Genomic DNA, 14,745 nt, shown 5'->3' with positions numbered 1-14,745 from the left:
TTAAGTAAAAAGGTTAAAGTTCTCAACTTCAGAAGGAAAGAAAAACATCCTACACTGAAGTTGCTAAGACCAAATCTTCTATTTGGGAAATTGTGAAAGAAAAAAGAAATCCATGCTAATTTGCTAGAGAGAGAACACATGCATATAACTCTTATTACAGTATATTGTTGTAATTGTTCTATTTTATTATTAGTTATTATTGTTAACTTTTTATTTTACCTAATTATAGGTTAAACTTTATCAGAGGTATGTCTTTATAGGCAAAAACATAGTACATGTAGGGTTCAGTGCTAACCACAGTTTCAGGCATCCACTGGGGAATCTTAGAATGTATACCCTGCAGATAAGGGGGACTACTGTATTTCATTTTCTGATGTCTTTTAAAGTATCTACTATTTGGGGTAGCTCCATAGTGTAGTGAGTGGTTAGCACGTCTGCTTTACACACAGAAGGTCCTGGGTTCGCACCTCAGGTGGAGCTAGGACCATACCCCGAGTGCACCGGGTGTGCCAGACCCCCCGAGTGTGCCAGGTGCACCAGGCCCCGGGTGCACACCATGAGTGTGTGGGAAGAGACACCCTGCCTTCAGAGATCCAATTCTTAAGGGGAAATGACAACATCCATAGGTAAGGGGTGGAAGTGGCAGAGGGGGTGGGAGGTGGTGAAATTAAAGAGGGGAAAATAAAATAAAATAAAAATAAAGATTTTTAAAAAAATAATAAAGTATCTTCTATTTAAGTGTAAACTCCAAATAATATCTAAAATTATGTATTGACTTACTGTAACTATAAACCCAAGATGCAGTAAACATGCTCGGAAGAGCTTGCCAAAATGTTACTTCTGAGAGCCTATTAAGGAGCTTTAATATTTTATTTTGGATTATGCAGATAAAGTTTATAAACAAGGTTGTTAAAAAATAATGGGGATGAGAAAGGCTTTCTATCTCTTTCTTTATATCTGGGTAGAGAAAATAAAATACAGTGAGTCTAAGTCTCCATTTCATTGGGCGAGAGTGGGGCCACTCCAAACCCTGCTCTGAAGGTTGATACAGAGGCCCTATAACGCCACTTGGCTTCTCAACAACGACCAACATCCACTGAGAGCTTATCGCGTATGGGCCACTTTACATACAACATCCCATTGAATTCTCACAATGATGTTGAAGAGAGATATCATTAGCCCAATTTTACAGAGCTAACGGAGTGGTAACACTTGGATTTGATCTTGTTTCTGCCTAATTCGAAAATTCACACACTTTCAATCACCCCCCACACCCTCCCTACTGATGCTATGGTAGGTCACGTGCTCGAGCCTTGTTCAGTGGGGTCGGCAGGGAGCTCACCAAGCAGGCAGTGATCCCCCAACACTGGGAATGCTGGGAATAACAAGATCAAAGTTCAAATTCTGGCTTTTACCTTTTCTGCAACCTTGAACAAGTCACTCTTCTTGAATCTCATTTTCTCCTACAGTCTCTAAAATAATATATTTATTGAATATTTACTATGCATCAAGAATTTTGGATTATTTTTTAATCCTTTCATAACCTTATAAATTATATTCTATTATTACTCCTATTTTACAGAGGAGGAAAGAGGCTTGGAGCAGTTGGGTGACCTGCCCGAGGTGACAGAATGAGTGATAGAGCCAGATATAAACCCAAATCTGTCTGACTCCATAGCTTGAATTCCTACCTGCCCAGCATAATTATCCCTACTAATACTTTCCTGACCCATCTTGTTGTTATAACAGACAAGATGATATGTGTGCAAGCATTTTGAAAACGTTAAGCATAAAATAAGTGTAGCTGTTATGATTCTGATTAGTATAGGAAAACTGTGTTGGAAGAGGGACGTCACCTCTCTGGGAATAAATGTCCACATAAACAGAGGAATTTAGGATTCTGTGGCTGGCACCACTGCACTCTCTGGAACCAAAGAAAACTAGGCAGCCAGAATGCTGTATTATTAGGTGGTTCCACTTAGCAGTATCCATTTTGTTCAGCTTTAAGAAAAATAAATCACTGTTAAATGTCTTTTCAAACTGCTTTAATTATAGATTAGATTTGTCAATCTTAATGAAATTACTTCTCATGTTTGAGGTTTATATATGGAAAAGCGCTTAAAAGTAATTACTTTTGTTTTCCAAGCATGTCATTTAAAAATTCTTATATTCACAGCTCGATCCCTTAACTCTATTCTTAGATTCATTTTTAATCTGACTTTGTCTAAAACTGAATTGTAGCTCCATAATATTGAACAGTTTAAATGTCACATTCGTAACATGATCATTGATTTTATATTTCTGTCCAGACTAGAACACTTTAAGCAAAACCAGTGAGGGCCCCACACTAAAAACGTGCATTTGCTTCTGAAGAATCTGCTTTTAGTTGCATGGGTTTTTTTTCGTCTTTATTGAAATATAATAGACAATTAGTTGCTTGTATTTACATTGTATATTCAATGAGGTTTTTTTCAATTATAGTTGACATCCAATATTATACCAGTTTCAGTTGTATAGCATAGTGATCAGAGATCCACATAACTTGCAAAGTGCTCACCCCACAAAATCTAGTGCCCCTCTTCCCCTTACATATTTCTCACAACATTATTAACCATCTTCCCCACGCTACACTCTACATCTCCACGTCTATTCTGCAACTATCTATTTGTACCTCTTAATCCTTTTGCCTTTTTTTGTCCCCCCAACACTCCTCCCATCTAGTATCTCTCGAAATATTTTCTGTATCTATGAGTTTATTTCCACTTTATTATTACAATAAGATGGTTTGTTTTTTTTTTTTAAATTAAGAAACCTTCAAGATTCCAGATTCTAAGGGATGCTCTTAAGTGATGGCGACCAGCCCTTTCAGATTTTGTGGACTTATTGAAAAAGTGGCACATGCCTACATTATGTAGACAAAACCTGGTCTATGGAAAATTCTCCTATATTGATTGGAGAACCCTATTTTTTCAAAATATTAACTGAAGTTTCAGTTAAGAAAAAAAAATGGCAGTGGAAATTTTCTGTAACTGGGCATTTCCCAAACTTATTGGATCACAAAACATTTTCCAAATAATAATAATATCCCATAGAATTCATGTGGTATAAGACTTTGGTAAAGGTTATTATAATAGATTCTGAAATAAAAATGACTGAGGCATTTGTGACCAAACCACTTCAAATTCCCAGGACAGTCTGTGCACAGAAATATAGCTACCTAAGACTGTAATTTTTTTTACCTTGAGATTAATTTCTAAAAAAATTTGGTGATGCAGAATAGCATATTGATGGAACACTTACATCAAACTCTAAAAACCTTACAAATTTAACGTTTTTAAGTATGTCGCATTTTATTCCACAAAGAAAGTGCTATATCTTATCACATTAAAATCAATGGCAAAATATGAATATGATATCAAACAAAAAATAAATTAGAAAACCAAAGCCACGCAAAAGTAGAAACATAAGTATAGGAGGGCAGGGGTAGTGACCAGCATAAATGTTATAACTAAACTTTAAATTTAGTTCTGAGCTCCCCAGCAACCAAAGCAAAAAGAGATTCATAGTAATTTACAAAATTGCCATGATGAAAAAAAAACCTTTAATAGGGTCCATAAAAAAAACAAGGTTTTTGTTTTTTTTTTTTTTTTTTTTACTGAATTCTAAAAGAAATCATTCAAAAGAGAGAATTTCATAGGAGACATAAGGCTTACAACCATTTTCAAAATGCAGTAACAAATTTAGGTAGCTAATTTTTATAGCATTACCAATGATAAAGCTCAGGGCCAAATATTAAATTCTACAAAGTTAATGGGTTCCATTTGTCTTTGGCTGAGTCAGGAAGACAAGTTACAAATTTAATAAAGTCATGATAACTCTAAGACAAATTAGCTTTGTACCTCACCATTTTCAGCATCAAACTAACAGGCAAGAAAAGATAATGCACTCTTTTTGGTCAAATAAAAATAGCTAACACTTACATAGAACTCACTATGTGCCAAGCAATGCTCTCAGCACTTTATATGTATTCATTCATTTAGTCCTCACAACTCTATGAGGTACGTATTATCATACCTTTTATTCTACAGATGAGGAAACGCAGACCCAGAGATTAAGTGCCCATGGTCACATGGCACTATTAACACTGTTTACTGTCACTAGCAATTGAAGCCGACTTTTCCATGTGGACGGGTGAGAGAAATGGGACTAGTCTTACGCAACAGAGGGACGAACACTTCAATCTATAGAATCATAGGAAATGGATCATTTGTTATCTTTGCATCCTTAGAGCTGAAGAAGATGGTTCAGGGGCACTGTATCAGTCAAGGTCCAACTAGAAAAACAAACCCGTTCTGAGTGTTTATAACAGAGAGAATTAAATTAAATGCAAGAAATTGAGTAAACAGGAAGAGCTAAGAACCCCCAGGAAATGAGGAAGCAGCCGGGAGATTGGCAACAGTGGTTAGGAGGAAGTATCCTTACAGGAGCCTGGGGACTGGGGTTATCCACAGCAGACCTTCACTGGGAGCCATGGAAGAGCTGTCAGAACCCCAAGGCTTTACCCACCTCCAATCTCCCACTGCCTGAACCCTCCCAGAATTCTGAGAACAGGGAAGTGCACTCTGTAGAAATCAGCCCTCTTGTGATACAAGGCAGAGCTGTAAAAGCAAAAATGCCCAAGAATGGCCCAGATACTAACAGTATACATGTGAAAATTCTGTCTTCCAGTAGCTGGAGCAGATGGGCCTCAGGAGGCAAATCACTGGGTAAATAAAGGCTTGTTCCCTAAACTCCTGGTCACTATAACAAGGTGGAAGTCCTTTTTTTTTTTGCTTGAAAGAGCATATAAAGTGCCTCATTCTGCAGGTAGCAAAACCATGGAGTTGTTACTCAAGAAAGGAGCAACTGTGGAAAATATAAATAGATTAATATATTTAGGTAAATTAATTCCATAAAAATGCATGCAGCACCTATTATGTACAAGTTGCCAAGGCAGAGGTTCCTACAAGGTATGGCCATGGCATTCTGGAGTCCTGTAAGCTCTTCACGCTGCACTCCCAACTCTAATTGACTCATTTTGTCCCAATTGAGCCCCACACATGTTGTAGTGAGGCCTGTATCATGGAATGATGACAGAATGGAACCTGTGACTTGACTCATGTTCATCAGGATAAATCTTGCTGTGGAAGGTAAGAAGAGTGACTATAGAAGGATGACACGCTTACAGGACACTTGAGAAGCACTGTCTACCGAAGCACAGACACAAAACCTACTGTCATGAGCTGATTTCTAGAAACCCCAAGATTAAGATATATACATAGCTACTTGAAATAGGAGGTGGAAAATGAGAATTACCACAAAAGGGTGATGGTGTGAAGGGCATTCCAAGGAGAGAGGAAGAGATGAGTTCTAGCTGGGGAAGACGGATTTGGGATCTGTAATGTAAGATTTTGAAAAGGCGGTGATATCAGTGTGTGTCTTATACAGTTTTGACCTATAAGAGATGAGAGAAGAGAATTCCTGGTAGAAGGCACAGCAAAAGGGAAGGAACAGCATCTCTAAAGCAAGGGGGTTGGCAGCTGTATCAGGTCGTCCTTTATGGCGGTAAAGGGTGCAGGAAGTAAAGGAGTGGAAAATAAAGATCGAGAGGAAGATTAAGATTATACTCAAAAGTCGCTTTTAACAATTCATAGTTGGATAAATCTACAATGAGAATTGTTAAGGGAAATTTTAGACAAGTGTCTTAGAAGACAGTTATTTCATGTCATTTAACATCGAAGTAGATGGACCACAGCTCTGCCTAGGTGGCACTAATGGATGGCACACTCAGAGGCTCTAGTTCTGCTGCCCTGTAGCTATAAAGTCGTGGGCAAGATGCTGAGCAAGAACAGGCAGCGGACACTTCATTCAACTTCACAGAGAATATGAGGCAAAGAGTACATTACTAGTTTCAAGTTTAAATCATGGAATGGAAAAATGTTTCACCTTATAAAATTATTTCATTTTATGAAGTAATTTCATGCTATATGATTTTTTTCTGCCAATACGAGCATATGGCTGGTATGTCAGCCTACTGACAAACATATTCTAACTTCAACAATCTTACATTTAAAAAGCATGAGTGAGAAAGAAATTCATTCAACTGATATAACTGAAATTCTAATTTTAGATCTTCTTGAACTCACTAAATATGTCTCATAATATGTGTGGTTTGGTTTTTATATCTCCAGCAAATAAAAGAAAGTTTGCCATGAGATATTAACTGATAAATTGTTACAAAGCAAAATTTAAATATAGAAGGTTGTCATTGATAAATAATATTGTATATTGATTTTGTGTTTCAGAACTCAATATCTTCTTGTTTATTTTACCAAGCATATACCATTAGTATATTGGTACCAAGCATTAAATGGCTTAGTTCATGTATAAAGAATATAATGTAATGAAGGAAGAGAATTTTTTTTTTTTTGCAGAAATGCATACAAAAGTAGTCACGTTATTACCTAAACCATTATTAATGGGTTACTGAAAGTGGCCACAGAAGTGACAGAAATATAAGCTTTATTTCCTCAGAAAAATCTCATATAAATGATCTAGACTAGAATCCAGATCGACTCAGTCATTTTGCCCATACTTGGACTCTTAATGCATCGGAAGTTGTCAGAAGGAAGACAAGCGCCTACCCTACAGGGGTCCCTTGGGCCCAGCCCCAGTCAATGAGCAAGTGAAATGCTGCGGTCACTTTTTTTTTTTTTTTTAATGCCTACAGCACCTAGTATTCCTTGGTGGTCTCCCATCCAAATGCTAACCAGGCCTGACTCTGCTTATAGCCCACTCTTCTTAACTAGACTCAAATCCACAAGCTTTAGATTCCAATTTTAGTGCGGCCATCAATTTACTCCCTGATTCAGATGTTTTAACCTTTCTTCACCTGGAGAAAGGAATAATAATAACTTCAATTCATCCCACAAGAATGTAGTAAAGAGAAAACAAAACAGTGCACCCGGAAGTGCTTTGAAAAGACGAAAGGAAAAATATGTATGTAGATATTATTTTCATAAGAGCCGGAAAGTGTTCAACCTTTTGTTTCTAACTTCAAGCATGGGAGAATGATTTCTATTTCCTTTTGCGCCTAATTCGAACAAAAGACACAAATCATCTCACTTCGACTTTTTTCTAGTTCAAGCATTTGGCCTGGAGAAACCTTTTGCAGCAAGCTGCCAACTTATAAAGGAAATCCAAACTCCACTCCAAGTCAAGTGTATGGGGGTGGAAAGAACAGGAAACATTTCTGGAACTTCCCTGGTCTCCAAGGGGAAACTGAGAAAGACTGCAGCGGTGACTATAACCATACAACCCATGACAGACCCCTGCAGGGAACCAGGTTAGATTTAAAATTGAACAATAGCTGAGGTGGCTGACTCTACTTAAAGCTAACCTAGGAGAGAGTCTCAACTGTTGAAGTAGAAATTACACAGGTTTTGCCCCAAACATAAGAGATGACAAGTGAAGGGTCTTCTCACCTCAGGAGCTTGTCCTCAAGAAAGTTCCCTCCGCCTGGAACCCACCTTGTCCTTTCTCAAGGAGCTCTTTCTTAGGGAGGTCTTTCCAGCTGACACCCCACTCCACCCCGGTCCAGATCATGTCCAGTGTAAGAACACAGAGGACCCTGCACTTCTCCTTTGTAATCATTGAGTGTTGTTTGGAATTAGTGATTCATTAATTTGACTGATTAATGTCTGTTTTTCTCTCTCCCCTCCCCCAATAAGCTCCCTTAGGACAGGGAATGGTTTGAGTTCATAGTATCTCCAGAAGAGAGCAGAACACTCTGAGCGGACCCTTGTTAGATATTAAATGAGTGAGGAAAGAAATATGATCTGAAAAGAACTTGAAAGCAGATTATTTCAGGTCAAAAATCATCTCTAGGTAGGTACATTTATGTAAACATATGCTATTTACAGTAAAACCTTTAATTTACTATTGTTCGGGGAGGACATATTAATGAAAAACCATAAAATGAGGAGGTTAGTAAGTCAATTTTAATAACAAGTTGGTATAAGGGAATATGCTGCACACCCCAAATAAGGGTTTCTTTTGGACTGGATGGTTTGTTTACAAGGTCTCAACTGCTCATGTTTAGACATTTTGAAGAAGGGATATGAAAAGGACAGAGCTATTGCTTCCCAAGCTTGAAGGTATGAGTTCACAGTCAGGGGACCAGGTATTGTGTGATGGAACAGAAAGTTTCATGATGGGGCCACCCAGACTTTCCCAAGCTATTAAGACAGCTTCCAGAAGCACAGGTGAAAATATTGGTGCATTCTGTTTACTTTCTTCTGTTTTAAAAAGTTGAAAAGGATGGCTAATTTTGGCATTAATTTATATAAATGTAAAAAAGTAAGATAAAATTTTCAAAAAATGTTATTCAAGCATCATAGCAAGATAAAGTAGTTAATCTTCTTAATTTTTATCAAGCTATACTTCAAGTGACCTTGGTTTTTTTTTGGATAAAAGTCAGTCCCCACCCCCCTTTGATCTGTTTTTCTTCTCTTGCACACAGTTATTTATGCACAATTTGGTGCCAATTCTCAACAAAATACAGTTTCTTTTTATTTTTACATTGTGATCTTCCTTATCTTTCAATTATTTATGGAACATATAATTAAATTCCATCTTCCCACTAAGAGGCTTAAATTTACAACTTTCTGGGAGCTAAGTGTACCCCATTCATTTGTGAGTTAAGCAAATATAAAGAATAAGGATGCTGAGTAATGAAAATCATGTCTTTTCTGGGGCTTTTAAAGCTATAAGGTTTCTTTTCTTCCCTTCAAAAGGTTGTACACAATAAATTACATTGCAAATAAAAATGAATTAAGTGAGACTGAGAGATTAGAGAAGAAGTAAAGAGGCGCCAGTTTCTGTAGAAGATCTTTAATGGATGATGCTTTGAGGCTACCAATTTGGGGTGAAAAAAATCAAATAAAAATCCATTCCATACTTATTTTGAAGACCTCCTCCCTGTCTTTGTTTGTATATAAGTTACTCTGCCAATACTTTATTTTACATAAGATCGATGTTGTTCTGTGTCTTAATATTCTGCAAACAAATTATAATCTTTAAAGGCAGACAGAAACGAAACGATTTAAATTCTGTTTACTAATTTCAAAGTAATAATAAGTATTCAACTCCCCCGTCCCTTACTTTTGCCATTGCTCCTACTACTACTAGCAGAAATCCTAACGGAGCAGATAATAAAAACCCAAAGAGGTCCTTATATTTTTTCAACATTCTATTTAAAGTCCATCTCAGGCTATGAACTGCCTTCATCCTTGAGATTATTTGAAATGCATTAATTTTATTTTTCCTTTGAGAAAGTAAGAACAAGTCGAGATCAGAGAAGAAAGTGCCATTTGTTAGCAGCTGGGAGTGCAAACCTGGGTTTACTCCATCTTGGGTAAAAATAGTCATTTTTCTCTATAATGGTATGCATCTAGCAGATTTCTTTGAATTTAGGAAATATTCAATGTCAACTTGGTAAAAGAATGGATGAATGAGAGAATAATACAATTTTCACTGTTTTATCATTTTCATCCCCGTTATCTTACTGCAATTTGAAACTGCTTGTTAATAAGGCTTTACACGATAGGTTTAAGGCCTTTCTACAGCAAAACAGGCCTTGCCACAGAGAAATGTGGGTTTTAGAGAGCTTAGACAGGACCTGTGCTCAACCCAGCTTCACATGAAGTTATCTTATCTGACACTTAGGAACTTTTCCATGAGAAGAACGGATTGTTTTAAAGCGTGAAACGAAGCAAGGTGATCCCAGAAGCAGAAATATTGAAAATGTTTTCATGTAGGCAATGACCTGTCTAAATCAAACCAGCACCCCAGCCTTGGTCTATTACGGAGATGCAGTATGACTTACTCTGAGAGAAATCTTTGCTTTTATCCGACCTACAGTTGAATCTTGTGTCTATATTTCTCCTTTGCTTTTACTTTTTTCTCTCAATCACTGTGATATTTCCCGTTTGTTTTCCCTTCAGGAGTCCTACTATTTAAAGGGGTGAGGGAATGAATAAATCTAATTCCAAAAAGACCATTGTTTCAGTCCGCTTTAATAAAAGCGCAAGCTCCTGGCTTCTCCAGGGTGTCGCTCTAAGAGGCCACCACCCAGCACATGTGGTTTCTCTAAGAGGCCACCACCTGGCACCCAGCACACAGGGATTGCGGTTACTGTCATCCCTCCGTTGGGCACTAAGGGGCTTACTCCAGAGAGTGCGGACTTCAATGAAAGGTATTCTGCCCCATGTGCTAAGTGGGAGCACAAACTCCCTTTAAAGGCAAACTTTGCAAATAAGAATAACCTTGAAAAAGACCCTTCGGATGCAGATCAATGCTCTGGAACGTTGGCAACTATTTAACCCCCTTATGACATTTCACAGATACTTACGCAAGAGGACAGGCCTCCTTCTATCCCGAAACCTAAAACCCCGCTCTGTGCCTTGGTTGGAGTGGGAGCTTGTCAGATGAGCCGCTGGGGGAAATAGGCGCCCCCTCGCTCCTCCTTGGTCAACTCAGGTCACCTTGGCAGAGGGCTTCCCTACCCCTCTGGGGATACTTTCTGTGTTGCAGTGACCTGAGCCTCTCCGGGGAATTCTCTTATTAGTTCAGGAGGCCACCAATGGGTGCCAGCTTCCCAGGCCCCTGGATCTGGCTGAAAGCAGAACCATCTAGCGGTCCCCACCCCCCCAAGCTCTGGGACGGCTGCGGGGCTGCGCTAGCCATTAATGGCCATCATCCATTTTTAATCAGAAAGATCACAAAAAAGATGGTAAGCGAATCCATGTCGCAAATCAATTTAAATAACATGTCTGGGGAAATCCAATCACTTAAAACTGAGACACCTACGCGAGCAAGAGCCCCCGCGCGTCTGGAGGGGAAGAGCGCGACGACTGAGTTAATCAAGATCAGGGTGCTCCCGCGCCGAGCGCGGAGCGTTAACCCTTCCAGCCCCGGAGGGTGACGGGGGTCGTGGAAGAGCGCAGCGGCGGGGCCGAGATGCCCGCGGGAGCCCCGCGCAGGCTGCCTCTGCCATCTTGGGCGGCTCCGTTCGCCCTGCGCCTGGCCGGGGCGGCCGGGCGCGTGGGGTTAAGGTCAGAAGCTCAGGAAGCTGCTCAGGCTGCGAGGAGCCGCCGCCTCCTGCAGCCTCGGCTCGCCTCGGGCTCCTCCTTCCTCCCAGGCACCGCCAAGTGAGGGCTGCTCCCGCCGCAGGTAGCGGGGGCGCAGGAGGCGGCGCGCGGGACCGGAGCGGCGCGCCTGGGGAGCGGCCGACCGACAAGCGGACAGACGGATCCCCCCACTTTCAGCCCCGGACATTAGCGACAGTCTGCGCCGGCCATGTGGGGACCCGGGGTCGCGGCCGAGGGCCTGTCGGTGGCGCCGGCGCCGCCACCGCTGCTGCCGCTGTTGCTGCTGCTGGCGCTGGCGCTGGTGGCGCCCTCGCGGGGCGGCGGGGGCTGCGCGGAGCTGGCGTGCGGCGAGCGGGAGCGCTGCTGCGACGCGGCCAACGCCACGGCGGTGCGCTGCTGCAAGCTGCCGCTGCATGCCTTCCTCGACAACGTGGGCTGGTTTGTCCGCAAGCTCTCCGGGCTGCTCATCCTGCTCGTGCTCTTCGCCATCGGCTACTTCCTGCAGCGCATCATTTGCCCCAGCCCCCGCAGGTACCCGCGCGGACAGGGGCGGCCCGGGCAGGCGCGGCCGGGGGCGCCGGGGGGCGCCGGGCCGCCGGGAGCCGCGGGACCGCCCGACGACGACGACGACGACGAGGACTCGCCGGCGCTACTGCGGGACGAGGCGGCCGCCGGCTCCCAGGACTCGCTGCTGGACAGTGGCAGCGGCGGTCGGGGCCGCGGAGGCGGCGGGCTCTCGGCCCCCTCCTGCGCCTCCGAGCACGAGCTGCGCGTAGTCTCGCCGGTCTTCCTGCAGCTGCCCAGCTACGAGGAGGTCAAGTATCTGCCAACCTACGAGGAGTCCATGCGGCTGCAGCAGCTCAGCCCCGGCGAGGTCGTGCTGCCCGTGTCCGTGCTCGGCCGCCCTCGAGGCGGCGGCGCCAGGGAGTCGGACGGCGGCGAGGGCCGCTTCCCGCTCATCTGAGCGCCCGGGGCCGCTCGAGGACCACGCAGACAGACCTGGGATGGGGACTGCGGCTGGGGCGCAACGGCTGGGGTGGCCGCGGCCGCCACCGACTTCCTTGGACCTCGTCTGCCACCCCGGCTTAATCGCCCATCGCCGGGCGACTGGGTTGGGGTCACCCCCACTCCCTGCTCTCTTAAGTTTCATTCGGTTCAAGGAAACATTAGGCACGCGTGGCAGGGGTGACAGCAGCGAGCAAGCTCGGAGCGCAACTTCGAAGGACGGTCCCCGCCCTCAGATTGTGTTCACTCGTGCCAGCTTCCCGAATCAAAGAGAACACGTGAGCCCTTTGGTGCGTCGGGAGAAGGGCAGTCTCCTTTAGGGCTGAGGGGTTAGGGGCGCAGTTCCACTCCTTTCCCTCTCTCCAGGACAGGTCAAGGTCTCCCTGTATGGGCGGAGGTCGAGAAGCGAGCCGCGCCTGCAGACTGCTGCGGGCGCGTCTGGGAAAGTAGCTCGTAGGTATGATCAGATCCCTCCCTTGAGGGGAACCCAGAAAAGCGCTTCCGTGTCTTCCAGGCCAAGCACAGTCACGGCTGTTGGATGGTTCACAGTTTGGTGGTATACTCGTGATATCCAGTTAGTTGCTGTACCTATTCAAGATACAGGAATTACGTATATACAAGACCATATTCATAATAAGGTACAGTTGGACTTTTGATTTTTCAACAACTGAAAAGATATTTATATTTGTCTTTTATTTTTATATTTTACCATATATTGAATGCATCAGGTATATGTGCAATGAATGACAAGATAATTGTCTTATCACCCTTTTTAGGCCTTGATGGCCAGAAATTGCCCACACTCTGTCATTATTGTTTAATAAAATGTTGGACATTATTTCATTTACAATGGGGGAAAAAAAGAGGCATAGTCAAAAGAGAAAACATATGTGACATAAAAAACATGAAGGATATCTTATTTTCACTATTTGAGAAGAATATATTTTATTTTTAGTACTGTGGCATAATATATAACTTTTTATAACTATATATTATGTAGTCTAGGTTTTGTGTCATTTACCACAGTTATATGTAAAAATGACTTGATAAATATATGCCATATCATGAAGCATGATGCTATACACTTTCCCCTCGATTTTTCATTTGGAATACATTACAGAACATAAGGACTTGTGATTCATAACTTGTTTAAAGCCATAATTGTGCAGTTATATACTACAGAAGGATTCGGTCAACCTATCTTAAGTAAAAAAAATAAGTATCATTGTATCAGTTCTACCATTCTATGAATGTCTTTTAAGCCAGTGCTAATATAAAATATGAAAATGCATTATGTATAATGTACATATGCATATTGTCTATGTACAATATATACATTGTATACCATATAATTATTACAGTTTTTGATTATCATGAAAGGAAAAGAAGGAAAAAAGTTTCTCTCTTCGAGGATGAGTATTACGTTAAGGAAGATTACACATATGGACCTCATATGTGTATCTAGAAACATTTGTTATGATTGAAAGTCTGACAATCCTGAGAAATCTTAAAATACCTGAATTATAATAGAAGATGATTTGATTACTTTAAACTTGTAAAAGCTGGTTGAAAAACTGATAGTTCTAAGAAATTTTAAAATGTCTCAATTGTAATAGAAGAGAATAGTTTACTCTAAACCTTTAAAAGCTAATGACCCTGTCATTAAAATCATTTGAAGTGTATTGAAGCAGAAAAACATTAAAATCTTTCTCTGTGTAAATTATGTCATGTGTGACTATATGGTACGGTATTAAAATATAAAATGTGTATCTTTGTCATTTAAAAGCAATTTTAAGCTGCAAATAGGCAAAAGCATCAGGAGTTGAAACTATATCAATTAAGAATGGTACAAGATTTAATGAAATCACATTATAGTGAATATATTAAGATTATTCAAACACTGTAAATTTTATTTATATGACTCTCAATACCACCCACCATTCAAACTGTAAAATTGCCATATTCTTTGAAATGATTTATCCTTTGAGTATACTGTTTTAGATACTTCTTAAAATTTATCCATATCTGAAACGTCAACATAAATATACAACAGTATAAAAAGTATATCCTGTATATTGTTGCTGCTAACATCTTGACCTTTACAACAAAATCTTATAAAATACACTTATAATATGGATCAAGTATGTTTTTTCCTTGTATCAACTATGGAATGCTTCTTTCCCTAAAATTCAGAATGTCTATAATGTGACACCAATCATGCCATGAGGTTCTCCTGATTTTAAAATTACAAGTTTTACATTTGTTTTATTCTTTATACACACAAGCTTTTATTCCTATCCCTCAGTTCAATAAAAATGAGTCTGACTCTACTTTGTTTTTTTTCATGCAGTTCATTGATTTATCAGGCACAATTTGTTCAGGCATAATTTTATAGGGGAAAAAATCCTCAAGAACTATTTTTATTAGTCATAAATGAATACATCTCATGGGAATACACACACACATATACAACATACCATGTTAATACACACAGAACTATGTGTTCACAATGCTGGAATACCTGGATAGAAACATTTTTAAAGCTCTAAGG

General features: G+C 40.9%; 1 protein-coding gene across 1 annotated transcript; it reads left to right on the top strand.

The window, feature by feature from the left end:
- The first annotated feature begins 11,255 nt into the window (after positions 1-11,255).
- CUNH3orf80 (chromosome unknown C3orf80 homolog) lies at positions 11,256-12,278 on the top strand. Its single transcript, XM_039857642.1, has one exon. The coding sequence runs from the start codon at positions 11,398-11,400 to the stop codon at positions 12,151-12,153; it is 756 nt and encodes a 251-aa protein (XP_039713576.1). The 5' UTR covers positions 11,256-11,397; the 3' UTR covers positions 12,154-12,278.
- The last annotated feature ends 2,467 nt before the right edge of the window (positions 12,279-14,745 follow it).

The sequence above is a fragment of the Pteropus medius genome, unplaced genomic scaffold, assembly GCF_902729225.1.
Source record: "Pteropus medius unplaced genomic scaffold, Ma_sr-lr_union100, whole genome shotgun sequence".
In the NCBI taxonomy this organism is placed as follows: Eukaryota; Metazoa; Chordata; class Mammalia; order Chiroptera; family Pteropodidae; genus Pteropus; species Pteropus medius.
The sequence above is the reverse complement of the archived record's forward strand: the minus strand, read 5'-3'. Positions and strand labels throughout refer to the sequence as shown.

Excerpts from the sequence above, each read along its gene's own strand:
- CUNH3orf80 (XM_039857642.1), top strand. The coding sequence starts at position 11,398 with ATGTGGGGACCCGGGGTCGCGGCCGAGGGCCTGTCGGTGGCGCCGGCG.